Consider the following 16,110-nt stretch of genomic DNA (forward strand, 5'->3'; position numbering starts at 1 on the left):
AATTACTTAAACAGAGCTTTAAATACACAAAGCAAAAACTGACAGACCTGAAAGGAAAATTTTTAATTGTATATTTCAGCATAATCTCAAAATAAATAAGCAAAAAAATCAGTAAGAATATACAAAACTTGAACAATGTTAACCAATTTGATGTAGCTGATATTTATTTCATTCCACCCCAAAACCAGAGCATACAAATTCTTTGCAAGTACACCATAACAAACCAAATTGTGGTCAATAACAGTCTCAATAAAGTTAGAACCAAAATTACACAGAATATTCCATACTGTGGAATTAAACTAGAAATCAGAAAGATACTTGGAAAAATCCTCAAATACTTGGAAATTAAGCAATACATTTTAAAGTAACTCAAGAAGAAATCAGATGGGAAACTGGAATATATTTTAAACCGAATAAAAATGAAAAAAAAAATTAAAATATGTGGATGCCCATAAGACATGCTTGCAGTAATATGTATACCTTTAAATACTTATATTAGAAAAGACATTTCTAAAATCAGTGATCTAAAATTCCACCTGAAGAAAACTAGAAAAAGAAGAGCAAATGAAATCCAAAGTGAGCAGAAAATAAGAAAATAAAGAGTACAATTCAATAAAAGAAAAAAGAAAGGAGAAAAAGATCAATAACCAAAACCTCTTCTTTGAAAGTTTAATACTGACTTTTTTTAAAAGGAGAAAAAATGAAAGAAGAAATATCACTCTAAATTATACATTCAAAAGATAATAACAGGTTAAAAATTAACTTTATGGAAATAAATTTGACAATTCATGCCTTGAAAGTTTAAGCCAGAAAGTAAAAAAGACATATTTCTGTAGAGTTTATAAAAATATCCACATCTCTTAATATAGATTTGGAAAGGAAGAGAGACTCAGTCTAGAAATGGGAAAGGGATTTCCAGTAAGAATGTGAAAACTGATAAAAATGCCTAAGGAAAAACCCAAGAGTTCAGCAGAAATTGCAGATAACAATGCTTAATATTTTTCTAAATGTTTATCATATGCCACACACTTATTTTAAGAATTCTAAATGTGTTAACTCATTGCCTTTAAGGATTATTACCCTGTGTTACAGAAGAGGAAAATTGACAATTGTTACAAAAACTACTACTATTACCCACAATCATGATTATCATTAATGGAGTGCTAAATAAAAACTCCACCCAACAGTAAGAACTTCATATACCTTATCTAATTTAACCCTTATAACAGCATTGTGCCATAATTATTACTATCTTATTTTAAACATTAGAAAACTGATTAAGTGATTTTGCTAGGATTGAAATAAGGTTTAGTTTGATTTCCAAGTCAGTGCTCTTTTTTTTAAAGTTGTTTTTCTATTACAGTTGTTCCATTTTTCCCCCCATTGCTCTCCCCTACCCTGCCCACCCCGCATCTCTCAGTCAATCCCCACCCTGTTTCCATGTCCATTCATCATTTATACTAGTTCCTTGACTAGAACTTTCCCTTACCCCTTTCTCTCCCTCCCCTCTCCCCCCTGGTCACTGTCAGTCTGCTCCTTGTTTCCATGCCTCTGGTTCTATTTTGCACATTTGTTTGTGTTGTTCATTAGTTTCCTGTATTAGGTGATATCATGTGGTATTTGTCTTTTGCTGACTGGCTTATTTCGCTAAGCATAATTCTCTCTAGTTCCATCCATGTTGTCGCAAATGGCAGGAGTTCCTTCTTTCTTTCTGCTGCATAGTATTCCATTGTGTAAGTGTACCACAGTTTTTTGATCCACTCATCTACAGGTGGGCACTTAGGCTGTTTCCAGAGCTTGGCTACTGTAAATGGCGCTGCTATGAACATAGGTGTGCATAGGTTCGGTTCTCTGAACCACTATATAATGCTACTAAACTGCAGAATTCCTCAGTGGGAATGTGTCCAGATCTCTCCTCCTCCACACAACTCCCCTCACAGATACTGTGGGACAACTAAAATATGCCTCACAGATATTGTGGGGCACTAAAATAAGACCAATGACCACGTATTGGAGACAGTTGGTGTTATGATTTGTGAGTAAAACTAGGGAGCCAGGTTTGGTATATCAGCAGAGAAGGAGCTATGGAGTATGAGTCAGAGCACTCAGAGACGGTGGCTCTCCTGCCCATTCAGGGTCAAGAAGCAAATACGGCATTCACGAACGCATCTTCCTATGTCTCAGTCTCCACTTTACACCGGCACACAGAGGCAGGCACAACTGACTGGAGTGGAGAGGTCTGTGTATCATATGCCAAATTGATCACTTAAATCAAGAAATACTTCCATACCTATGCCCTAATTTTTATGTCTACACATAAACGACAACCTTGAAAACTACTATGATTTACGCTTTTTGTAATCCATGTAGCAGAAGATATTTTAAGTGCATAATAACAGATATAAAGATACTTTCTCATCATTTTCTCCACTTTTAATGTGTACATATCTATTTCCTACACATGAAAGATATACTTAAAACATTTTCCTAATAGGTTGACAGATGTTTTCAAAATTCAGAAATGCTGTTTTATTTCAAATCTAGAAGAAACCCAGTGTACTGTATTATTATTCTTATATTTTTCTAGATTTTTCATCAGTAATAAATTCGGCAAATATATACTAAATGCCTGCTGTGTTCAAGTCATTTTAGCTTAAGTATGGTTATTCTTTCTTGTAAAAGTAAAAATGTATATGAACAGTTTCTTTTATATTTTTATTTGTAGGTCATGAAAAAGGCCATTCTCATTTACATTAGTGTAAGAAAGTAGGCAAATTCTTACTTCTTAAGTAAAATTAAGGTATATGTAAGTATTATAAATCAGCAATGTTCATAAATAGTGATGATGATGATGATAATGATGATGATGATGATGATGAAATGATTTCAAGGTATTAGAGCAGGGCAAAAAGTCAGATAGTAAATATGTTATGCTTTGCAGGCCATATAATCTCTGTAGCAAGTACTCAACTCTGCCTCTTCAATTCTGCCTGGTAGTACTTAATTAGCCATAAATAATATGTAAGCAAATGGACTTGGCTGTGTTCCCATAAAACTTTATTTACAAAAACAGGTGGCAGGCTGGATTTGATCCTTGGGCCATTGTTTGCCAACCTATGCTCTGGAGAATTGCTGCTGAATGGGTTCAGAACATGGCATCCCAAGTATGCCATTGATTATTTTGAACTGAAAGTGCATGAGAAACAGCACATGTGGGAAGGGTTATTTGACCTCTAGCTTTCTACCTAAAAGTAGGTAATAAAATTTCCTTTGAGAAAGGTGCCTTTGCTGTACCAGGAAGAGAACATTTCTTATCATCAGAATCTGGAAGTCAACACCGAAGTGAATCTATGCAAACCAACCTATTAAAATAACCCTCATCTTCCATTAGTTTTCCCATTTATTTCCCAGTCACTTCCCACAACTGACTGCCCCAAGCCCTTGCCCCGTCCCTTTGTCCTGTCATTTCTCCCTAAACTTACTGTTTCTTTATTAAAGCACATAAACTCTCAATCCTAACTGCTTGAGTTTTCATTTTCCTTATGAAGACACCCATGTGCACATAAAAATATTAAATAAAATGTGTATTTTTTCCTCCTAGTCATCTGTCTTACATCAGTTTAATTCTCAGGCCCAGCGAGAAAACGTAAGAGAGGAGAAGGAAGATTTTTCTCCTCTAAACATATAGTGATTTTCTTTTAGCCTGTTTATTTTGACTGTGTGTGTGTGTGTGTGTGTGTGTGTGTGTGTGAATAAAGCATCTACTCAAAAGTTAGAATAGTGTATTAAACTGCTAATAACCTCACAGCACATATCAGCTTATTAAAGATAATCACAAGTCCTACAGTAAATTTGTTTAAGCATTTCACTAACTTATACTATAAAGCCCTTTTAACTTATTGACTGTTAACATCCTGTAGAACTAGTACTTCAGGTGAACATACTAGGGAGAACTCAGAGTTGAGCAAATGTAAATCCTGTGGCTACAAATATGAATATAAATTTAAATTGTATAGTAGAAATTATACATAAACAAAATTGGATATCTGGACTCTAAGGAACAAAATAAATGAGCACACAAAATAGAAAGAGACTCATAGATGCAGAAAACAAACTGATGGTTGCCAGAGAGGTGGGGGCGTTGGGCTGGCAAGTGAAAAAGGTGCAGGGATTAAGAAGCACTAATTGGGAGCTATAAAACAGTCACAGGGATGTGGGGAACAGCATGGGGAGTATGGTTAGTAATATTGTGAAAATTGTGTCTGATGCCAGGTGGTACTCGAAATATCGGGGGAATTGCTGTATAAAGCATACGACTGGCCATTTTGCTGTGCACCTGCAACATACAAAATAGTGTTGAATGTAAGCTCTAATTGAAAATTTTTAAATTTTTTAAATAAATAAACAGGTAAAAATTTTTTAAAAAGAAATTTGTGCATAGATTCCTTTCATCAGCGTGGTTGCTTGCCATTTGTACCTTTGACATAAACAGAATGAAATAGGTGCACACTCCCAAAACTTCTTGTTATTCAAGTATACCACTAGTTGTATTCTTGTTAAATAAAAATTTTTACATGTATACCCAATTTTACCAATCAGATGCATGGATCAACAGATTAGTCACTCAATCAAAATTAATGGTTATAGGGAAAGGTGTGTCAATTTATTCTCCCCTCTCATTAGTCAGTGATTCCTTGTTTCCTTACTTTAACTCATTCTCTGCCCCAATAATAAACTGTGCTCTGAAAAACATTCTCTTAAATATGGAGGGGGCTGGTGAAAAGAGATGAAGAGGAAAAGAGTGAATATTTGTCAAGAACCAAAATTTGTTAAGTATTGAGAATGTGCCTGGTGTTCTATATATTATATTATCTTATAAAAATTCTTCATTAAAGGTATTACTACCCTGTTCTATATATGAAGAACTAGACCATAAGAGGTAAGTAAATTGTCCTAGGTAACAAAACTATTAATTAGCAAGCCTTGATTTGAGCCTCGTCCTGACTCATTCCAAAGACCAAGGTCTTTCTATGGTATCATGTCTTCCTTGAGACAGAATCTTGGATAACTGAGGAGAAAAGTAATAGCCTTTCAAGTTTCTGATGATTAGCAGACAGAACCAGGATTGGACTTGTTCTATGTAGCCTTCAGTGCTAGAACTAAAATGAAGGGGTAGAAAGTAAGATACATTGTTTTCAATTAGACATAAAATTTTCCAACCAGCAGTTCAAAGAATGGGTCGCTTTAAGGGTATGAGAGAAACTGTCTTATCGAGTATCCTTGACTGAACAACTGTTTGGTGGGACGCAATCTAAGAGGTGTAGGGATTGGATGAATTTTTTAAAAGTCTAGAAGATCTTCTAACATTGAGATAATATAATTCTACAAAAGCAGTGACAAATCAGTATATGCTTACATTATTTTATGAGTTCAAGCCATCAGGTAAATTTTCTCCCTCTGATATGAGAAGGGTCAACTAGTTAATTATCACAACTTACTCCATCTGAAAATCCAGAAAGTACATCTAAAATGTATTTCCTGTTGTACCAAAGGAACAAAAAAACAAAAACCCCACTAATACAACAATAATGAATATTCTTGTCTCCAGTTGTAGCACAATTTCTAAATAGGTAAATTAAAAAAATAATTTTAAAAACTACTGTAATAAACTTTTACTTTTTAAAGAAAAAGTTAAATTCCTGCTCCTTGTTTTTAGGCACAATTTCTATAACTGCTAAACTGCAGATCTCCCAAAAGAATCATCACAATGCTTTCAAGTGTTAAAGTCTGAAGACTGGCATTTTCTCTTCTGAAATACAGTCTGAAGAATAAATGAGGAAGCCCCCCCTCTGAACTTAACTGAAGTCATTCTTCAGAGACACAAGTTAATTTTAGTCAAATTAATTTTTTGAATACCATTTGCTTGTACCTAAAAGGATTATAAACTAAATTTCTTTTAAAATAAATAATCTAAGTGTGACACTTTTTTAAACAAACAAGCTGCTTTCAGTCATGGTAGTCATTACAAAAGTGTTTAACATATTTGCACAAAAACAAATCTTATGATTACTTATTCCATACTCTACTTGTAATGGTCTTTCCCATGGATAAAGGCCCTCTATGTGGTGTAATCAGTGAGAGTGCTCTGAATCAGCCCTTTTCTACTTCTATACGAGCTGAAGAAGGCAGGCTAAGGTTTACAGTCTATTACAATTAATATCTTATTTGTTTTTGGCAGAAACAGCCGAATGAGATATGCTAAGAAAGAAGTAAAAATCTGAAACTCTTAAAAATGAATTGTTAAAATGTCAGTTAAATCAACTCTATCACAAATTTTAACTATTTCAGGTATAGCAAACAGAGCTATTTAATAGGGGAAAAAATTAATTAGTGCTAGCGTTTCCACTAATAATTATTACATCTCTCTCTAGCAACCTAATAGATTTAATAACACTACCTAAAAATAAGTATGTTATTCCACAAAACTAAGATGTCTACTGACACATTTTAAACTAGCAATCTCTTAATCAAAATTAGGTAACATGGATATTATTCTGTTTTCACAAAGTATTAATAACGTCGGAGACAGAACTGGTAAATAAAACACACACAAACAAAATCAAACAATTCAATTCCTTGATTAGAGATTGATAAATATATCTGAATATATGATAGTAAAAATAACCTTTGCAAGAAATCTGTGCCTATCTATGTTATTAGAAATCATACTTGAAATATACTGCACTAACTGCCCACCAACATGATCTGAACAATAAGTTAAATCTGAATGTTAAAAACCTGTTACTAAAGATATAGATTCCTTTATTATAAAATATGACCTTTTGACATGCATATGTCAGTTTTAAAGTAACTGACAATGTCAACTCTTACTGGGAAGCACATTAAGGTGATTTCAGGTCAATTTAGATGACAGATTAAATAACTCCTAGTTATACTATTTTGATCTGTTGTTAGTACGTAACTACTGCCAAGTATACAGCATGAAGCTGAAGGGTGCTGTATTTTAATATGTCTGTATCTAAACAGTCAGTTTCTAGATCTGTATGAGAAGGGATCTGGTTGGGATTCATTTTCTCTCCCTCTCTCTCTCTCTCTCCCTCTCTCTCGCTTGCTTTTCCTTCCTTCCTTCTTTCCTTTTTTTTTTTTTCTTAACCCCATGGTGCTTCTAAAGCTGTTTTTGGTGAATACCTGGGTTTAACTGCTGTCAGGGTAATTAGGATAGGCATATAACAATGACAACCAATTGATAAAAACTAGAATGTATTTTCCTCACTTTTTAAAACTACAATGGTAACTTACCTTACTGCACTATAAAGTAAAACCTTCCTGCCAGAAGCACAGGATGTACTGGGCATGAGTTTTCTTCACTGTATAATGAATCTTCCCTTCCTTTTATAGATTCTCTATCTTAAAAGTAGATAGAAATATCTAGCTAGGAAACTAGCCAAGGAACACAACACTTTTCCGTTTCCAGGACCTGGAGTGAGGACCCTCACTTCCAGTACTGTTTGCCTCAACCCCCAAAGTCAACATTACTCAAACACCAACAATCCTTCACCAGAACACTCCTGCCCCTAATATTATGGTCTGAACTTAACCCTTAAGACAAATATAGTTAGAAAATCTAAGAATACACCAGAAGCTAAGTGATAAATTTTGATGAAATGTAACATAGAAAATGAAAATATCATTTATATTGGGCACATTTACAAAATTACAATTAAATTTAAAAGACGAGAACTCAATTTACAACTGCCATCAGGATATGAAGGTATGTTAATAATATGAAAATACATTATAAATTATATTAGCAAGTCTTTACTATTTATACAAAGTATATTTTAAAAGGAACAATTCTATAATGTGTTTTCAATGATGTACCAAAAACTTTTCTGAAAGCCTTTTGTCTTAGTAACTAAGATGACAAAGCTGTAATGCAAAGGGAGTGAAGTTAATTACTACCATGATCTTAATCTTCAAAGTAACACAAAGGGTCAAATGTTTAAACTCATTTGGGATGTTTTCTTTCTAAATGTGATGAACTCTAAATTACTTGACTTGTGAAAGAAATGTGTACTTGTCTAGTTGTTTTTAATTACTGCTTGTTTACTTTAGTCATGTGTAGCTAATTCTCAAGTATTCAAGGTCCTCTCATAAAAATTAGAGAACATCAAAGCTCTTGGACACTCATTTTTCCTACAACTTTGTACAAATCACTATCCAGCTGCCCTCAGGGGTGAAGAACAGACAAATAATTAGTACAGGCAAATAGGGAATTAGTTATTTTCCAAATGTGGTATTTATCATCAGTCTTATGAAAATCAGAAAAGATATTTCTGAAATCATGTGATATTGTTAGATTATCAAAATAGTTCACAAAAGCCTTTAATTCCCTAATGTTGCTGAACTATTGGAACTAAATATGGACACCCCCCCCCCACCCAGATTAGGTGACCACACAGAAGAAACTTTTTTCTTGAATTAAATGAGTCAACTATTGGTAAAATTTTAAATAAGCAAAGATAACCTTTAGAACTCCCTCCTATCCATTTTTGTGCCCATATTCCTTCAGATTGCTACCTTGTCTCAAGTCCTCATGGGGGAGCCAAGGACAACTGGGGTGGAGAAGGAAATCAAGAACAGAATTGTAAAGAATGTAACTCTCTTTAGGACATACTCTATAAATAAATGGGTACTCATGTGCAGAATATTGAACTAGCTCTGTTGATATTTAATTCTTTCAAAATATGGTTTCAATTAACCGTAACATGTATTACATTTGTTGACATCTCATTCATCAAATTTGCTGGGGACCAGATCCTTCATAAAAATTTTACAACGTTCATAGGAGGAACTACAGCATAGTAGAGGAAGGGCTTTGAATTCAGACCTACATCCAAAATTGGGCTTTGCCACTTACAAGATAGAAGATCTTAGGCAAGTTATTAAAGCTACTCTGAACCTCAATTTACCCATACATAAAATGAGTAATAACTTTTTCAATGGAACTAATTATTTATGATGATGATTATGATTAACTGTGAACTATGGTGTTTATAGGTACATGACAAATAATAAAAGGAGTAGATGAATTTCAGAAACATTTAAGAAATAGAATACAAAGGAATTAAAAACAAATTATATGTAAATATTAAGTGAAGGAGAGGAAGGAATGAAGATAATAAAGGAGCAAAGGGGGAAGGGAGGGAAGTAAAAAAGGAAGGAAGAGAGACAGAGAAAGAAAAAAAGTCCAAGAATCTGAACCAATATTAACTAAGGTTATAGTGACATTAAGATATAAAACATAGCAGAGGAACCATTTAGTAAAGAGTTACATTCTGCTTTAGACAATGTATTAAAGATCCAGGTGGAACTGTTTTACAGGCAATTAAATATTGCTCTGCAACCCAAGAAGATGAGAATATTTGGGGGTCACTGGTATGTAAGTGACAACTGAAAACCATTATGGTAGTTTCAACAGTAGGGAGTGCATGCTCAGTAGGAATTTATAAAAAGAGACAGAATCCTAAGGATAGGTTTAGGAGATCAGCAAGTTATTCAAAGGAAGAAATGAGAGAGATAGAGCAGCAAAAGCAGTACAGAGTGGTGGTCCAAGAGCAAAAGAAGTTTTCAGAGATTAGCAGAGCTCAATATCACAAAGAAGTCAAAGATTGGGATGATACAAAAATTGAGAAATTTTACTAAACTTTGCAAGAACAGTTACACAGCAGTTGTTGGGATACAAACTACCATAAAGTAGATTGGGGGGAAAAAAAGTGAAGAGGTGAAGAGGGCTAGTTTACGTTTTTATTGTGGTAAAATATATATAACATTCACCACAGCAATCATTTGTGTGCACAGTCAGTGTCTTTAAGCACACTCACACTGGTGTGAGGCCATCACTGCCACCTGTCTCCAGGACTTCTTCATCATCCCCAACTGAAACTCTGCCCATCAAACAATAACTCCCCAGATCCCCCTCCCTCAGCTCTTGACAATCACTATTCTATTTGCTGTGTCTGTGAACTTGGCTATTCTAGGTGGAATGATACCATTTTTGTACTCTGGTATCTGGCTTACTTTGCTTAACAAAACATCTTTAAGGTTCAAGCACATATCAGCATTTCCTTCCTTTTTAAGGCTGAATAATAGTCCACTGACTGTATATGCCACCTTCTGTTTATCCATTTTTTCATTCATGGACATTTGGGTTATTCCTCCCTTTTGGTTATTGTAAATAATGCTACCGTAAATACTGGGATACAAGTATCTGTTTGAATCCCTGCTTTTAATTCTTTTGGGTATGTAGTCAGAAGTGGAATTGCTAGATTATATAGTGATTCAGGTTTAGTTTTTTGTTTTTTTTGTTTTTTTTGAGGAACCACCATAGAGTTTTCTAGAGTGGCTGTATCACTATGCATTTCCACTAGCAGTGCATACGGGTTCCAATTTCTCCACATTCTCAGGAGCACTTGTTATTTCTGGATTTTGTTGTTGCTGTTTTGGTAATAGCCATCCTAATGGATATGAAGGGGTATCTCATTGTGGTTCTGCTCTGCATTTCCCTATTGATTAGCAATGCTGAGTATCTTTTCATGTGAGTATTGGCCATCTGTATATCTTCTTTGGAGAATGACTACTAAGTACTTTGCTCATTTAATTGGCGTGTTTGTTTTTCTGATGAACTAGTTTATTTTTAAAACATCAGAGAAAAAGGAGAAAGTGAAGCTGGAAAGGAAAGCAGGATTGAGGAAGACATTTTAAGAACTAAAATCACCTAGGTGAGCAGTGAATACTGTAAAGACAAGAGAGAAATGTGTAACTGATGTTCCTGTTGTCTCTGATACAATTCACACACTTTTTCCTTTAGGATGAACAGAAAAGATAGACTCATAAAGATATAAATAAGTTGGAAGGTACCTTGAAAGTACATTAAAGGGTTTTTGCCTAATTACCTCCATTTTTTCCATCTTAGGAGGTTAAGTCATGAGCTAAGCATTAAAAGGGATAGTAGTGAAGTAGAGGCATAAAAACTGTAGCAAATATTTGGAACACCTGCTATAGAAAATTGGAGAAGGACCTAACTGGACATATACAGCATCATTTAACCCAGATGAAGCTGTCACTGTCTTCACTGTTCTTATTATTGTTACTGTTATCATCACCATATTTCCAATATATGACTTAAGAAAGAAAGACTAAGAGACTTGCCCAAAACCAGAAAGTCATTATATGATGAAGGCTGGATTCAATTCCATTACACTATATTATGCTGTTTCTAAGAAATGTTATCATGATAGTTTTACTAAATGTAAGCCTTTCTGTCCTAATCTAATCCCGTCTTCTGAATAAAGTCCTAGATGTAGAGTTACTATTATTATTTATAAATATACAAACTAACTTTTAAGAAAGGTTGTATTAACTTACATTCCCATCAGCAATTTATGAGCATGCCCCTTACATCAGTAATTGCATATTATGCTTTCCCATGATTTGTACTTTATTTTAATGTAAGACCACTAGATTTCCTAAATTGTTAATATAATTAATCTTTTTTTTTTATTTTGGTTTTTCAATTACAGTTGTCCCCTTTTCCCCTAATTTCTCTCCCCCACCCAACCCACCCCCTCTCCTGCAATCATATCCCTCCCCGTTGTCCATGTCCATGAGTCTTTCATACAGGCTCTTTAATTAAACCCTTCCCTTACTTATCCCCTTTCTCTCCCCCTCCCCTCCCCCCTATTGACTGCTATTCTGCTCTTTGTTCTATTTAGTTCCTTTGTTTGTGTTGTTCTTTAGTTTCCTGTATTAGGTGATATCATATGGTATTTTTCTTTCTTTGCCTGGCTTATTTCACTAAGCATAATTCTCTCTAGTTCCATCCATGTTGTTGCAAATGGCAGGAGTTCCTTCTTTCTTTCTGCTAAATATAATTAATCTTACAATTTGCATACCTTCTTATAAATATTTAATAAATACTGCCATTGTTGGCTATGAAGGAACTTGAATATCATAAACAAGTCTGTCAACCAATTAATTTCATCAAGCTCTCTGTAACCTTTAAAGATCTCTTAATTCTCTTTGCTTTTTAGCATGTCAAAGACCCCTAAATTCACAATTAATGATCGTACTTACCTAGCATGAAGCAGATACTGCACTTAATTCACTTTCCACTGAAAATACTAAGTTCACCAACATTTGGGAAGAATTCACATAACTTGAGTTTACAGAAATGAAAGAGATGGAAATACACAGGAATGGGGCAAGAAAAGTAAGAAAGTCAGAAGGGAGAGAAAATAAGAGAAGGAATGACAACAAATGAGGAGCTATTTTTTTCCATTTCCTATGCTGTTCTCTTCCTTTAACGTTGCTAGAGCTACGCAACTGTATGGTTATTCACAGATGTGCTCTGCACACCAGTTATCTCAGGGACTGACAGAAGAGATGGATGCTCATCCAAAACCATATAAAAGTACATCTGAGTGGAGAAACATATTGAATACCTCAGTGCCATGAAGCCATACAACTACCTACACCTACTATCTAAGCTGCAATTCCACAATCTCAAAAAGGAATGGAAGAGGGAGAAAATCCTGTGTGGGGGTGACTTGATTAAATTTCCTACCATTAGGAAAAAACAGAAGGAGGGGAAAGAAGTTGGTCGATAAGAAAATAAATCCAATTATAAGAAACTATAATTCCTCTACTGCATTGTGCCTTCTGAAAATCATACACACTATATCAACTATGCTGAGGGGCATTCCCATTGTTTCCAATTTGCTGTAGCTATAACTAAGGCTGATATAAATATCATTATACCAAGATTCTCATTCTTAACTCTTTTATTAAGATATTAGTAGTACAGTCTAGATACTCATGAATGGAACCACTGGGCTGAAGGATATATGTATATATATATTTTTTTAATATTGAAGAGATGTTGCAAAATGGCTTCCAAGAAGGTAAAAATAATTCAGATATCTACCAATCAGGTATACAAGTACCTTTTTCCTAGCATCTCTGCTAGAAATGAATGATTTTAACTTTAAAATATCTTTATTAAGATATATCAATAATTCATTTACAATAAAACTCACTCTTTAAGTGCACAATTGAATGGTTTTAATATATTCTCAGAGCTATGGAATCACCATTATCTAGGTTTAGAACACTTTCATCACTCCAAAAAACAGAAACCCCATGCCCATTTAGAAGTCAGTACCATTCCCCCATTCATCTAAGTCCTAATCTACTTTTTGTTTCCATAGTTTTGTCTACTTTGGACATTTCATATAACTGGAACCATACGATATGTGTTCTTTTGTGACTGGCTTCTTTTAGTGAACATACTGTTTTCAAGGTACATCCAAGTTGCAGCAAGTATCAGTACTTCTTTCTTTTTTACCATTAAATAGTAGTTCACTATATGGATATACTATATTTCATTTATCCATTCATTAGTTGAGAGACATCTGAGTTGTTTCCAACTGTTGGCTATTATAAATAATGCTGCTGTGATCATTCATGTAAAGGTTTTTGCATAAATGCATGTGTTTTATATATCTAATTGGAATCATTGGGTCATACAGAAACTAGGTTTTATTTTTTAAGGAATTACAAAACTGTTTACAAAGTGTAATTTTAATTTTTGCCAATTCAATGGATATAAAGTAAGCTCACTTTATATATATTACAGATTTAAAAGGTTTCGTGGGATTGGCTGAACCTAATTGTCACATACAGCTAGGGGGGAAATTGCTCAAATAGCCACTTACAAGTGAATTTCTAGCAACATAACTCATGTTTCTTAAAGACCAGTTGGACAGATAATGTTAACAGTCCAAAGCTGTAGTACTGTCAGTAAAGGGAAGTAACAAGAGGAATAGATAAGCCTGGTTTAGCAATGAACTTTTCTGATTGCCCCTTGATAACAGAATTTTATTCAATTAAAAATAAAGAAAGAAAATGAATCCCTATCATGTAACTTTCTTAAAAATTAGAAATTTATAAATCCAGGTACCACAGAATTATAATGGTCATAATTCAGTGCTTAAATTAGTACAGGATTTTATACTACCAAAAATACAATAAAAATTTTCACCAGGGTCAAAAATTTTCATCTTTGAATTCATACAGTATATAATAGCAAAATGCAGTTGTTACATAATCCAAAATTTATTGGATCATTCCTCCTACAAAAATATAACTGACATTTCCTCTGGCCAACCCTCTTAAAGTTTCATTCTTGTTTCCTGTTTCAGATTTTATTCTAGGTGAACTGTTCTGGGCAGAATCTATTTACCTATTCTGAACAAACCACAAACTATTTCATTGCTCACTCTTACTGTTAAGAACATATTGACTTGCTGCCTGCTCTGCTGTTTAATTCATTTATGCTGAGAGTCAGGCATGAAGACAGAATTTAAAATGTGACATTTGCAGGCTGTTGGGTCATTTAGGCTCTGACAACACTAGGGAATTCCTGACGTATAAATGTGACCCGATTACCAAGTACAGATAGGCTTCCCAAAGGGGCAAATTTCTGACCATTGTTTTGTAATTTCTCACAAAATTTCAAAATAAATTTCAATGTCAAAGAAAAGATCTACATGGCCAACATTTTAAAGTAAAAGCCTGCTTCTTTTACTAAGTTCAAACTGGCAAATCTACTCAACCCATATCAGCTGAAGAAAAATTCTTGTGATGCACAAAGACATATAAAAGGACACATAATAATAACTAACATTCAATGAAAATTCTGAGAAATTCTGACCTCCGAGAACTTTTAATATTTCCTATAATCTATAAATTCTGAAAATTCTCATATGCCTAAAGGCCGTAACTCTTGTCAATAGACCATTTAAAATTCTTAAATTCTAGCCCAGCAGGGCAGACTTTATTTGCTGTCAAAATCACAATACAAAATATGTTTAAATACCTACCACACTGCCTTCTCTAAGCTTACAGTTATATAGAAGGGATGATACAATCATTATAATTGGAAATGAAAAAACTGGCCACATGACACTTAAAATTACACTTCACAAGAGATGATAATGGGGTGGGGTGGAAGAAGTAAGGAAATAATGTTTTCTCATTTTAGCTAGTCAAAAATTACTCCAAATTATACTTTTTCAGCTCTTTTTCCTTGTCAGTAACAAGTATTATATACAATGGTTCCAATGAAAGTTTTCTGAAATTAAGTCTTGTTAAGTAACACACAAGATCATTCTGATTTTACCCTGTGTTTTACATAAGTAAGAATTCTACTGATACACAGCAAGTAGCCCTTTAATATTGTGCTTTGAATGAGACTTCCAATGTAATAGGTGGAGTCTCAACAGGGATAGGTGGCCTGGAATGCCTTCCAGCTATAGCACAATGATTCTGAAAAACCTACCAAAAGTACTGGTAATTATTTTTCAAGGATTAAAAATCTTGTTTCTTTCAAAAGAATAAACTGGAAAGCAAACCTGGTGTATTATTTGAGCTACAGGAAGTTGTTCAGCATATTTCAGGGGTTCCATTAGTTCATCACCCATCCAGTCTTCCTTAGAGCTGGAAAAAAGAAAATAAAAAACACAAAGAAACAGTACATACTATTTTTAAATATTTCAAATATTTAAATATGCCAAATACAAATGTATTGAAATATATTGGTAGGTACAAAATAGACAGGGGGATGTTAAAAACAGTAAAGGAAATGGAGAAGCCAAAGAACTTATATGCATGATCCTTGGACATGAACTAAGTGCGGGGGTGGAGGGGGTTGCTTGAGGGAAGGAGGTACCAGGAGGAGGGGGTGAAGGGGGGAAAGACTGGGACAACTGTAATAGCACAATCATAAAATATACTTTAAACATATATACTTAATGTATTTTTAAAAATCAGTATTTATTAATAATCTATGAAAAAGCACCTAATGGGAATTTTTAAATGATATAGTTTTCAGTGCATTCAGATTGCACTTAATTACTATGCAATAAGATCAGTTAACATTACCTAATGTTCTCAGGTCCTGTCTTTCACTCTAAGATGTAAAAATGTCTAAGAACTCTCTTTTCATAGGGCGTGCTTTTTATCATATGT

At 34.0% G+C, this 16,110-nt stretch overlaps 1 protein-coding gene across 1 annotated transcript in view; it reads right to left on the reverse strand.

Moving 5' to 3' along the window:
* Nucleotides 1-16,110, reverse strand: part of PIGK (phosphatidylinositol glycan anchor biosynthesis class K) — a 100,673-nt gene that overhangs the window by 18,549 nt on the left and 66,014 nt on the right. The window contains exon 10 of the mRNA XM_090269635.1: nt 15,495-15,579. Coding sequence (XP_090125761.1) covers nt 15,495-15,579 — 85 coding nt within the window. The remainder of the gene's footprint in view (nt 1-15,494; nt 15,580-16,110) is intronic.

Source organism: Furipterus horrens, unplaced genomic scaffold, assembly GCF_987537825.1.
Source record: "Furipterus horrens unplaced genomic scaffold, mFurHor1.1.pri manual_scaffold_3, whole genome shotgun sequence".
Taxonomy (NCBI): domain Eukaryota; kingdom Metazoa; phylum Chordata; class Mammalia; order Chiroptera; family Furipteridae; genus Furipterus; species Furipterus horrens.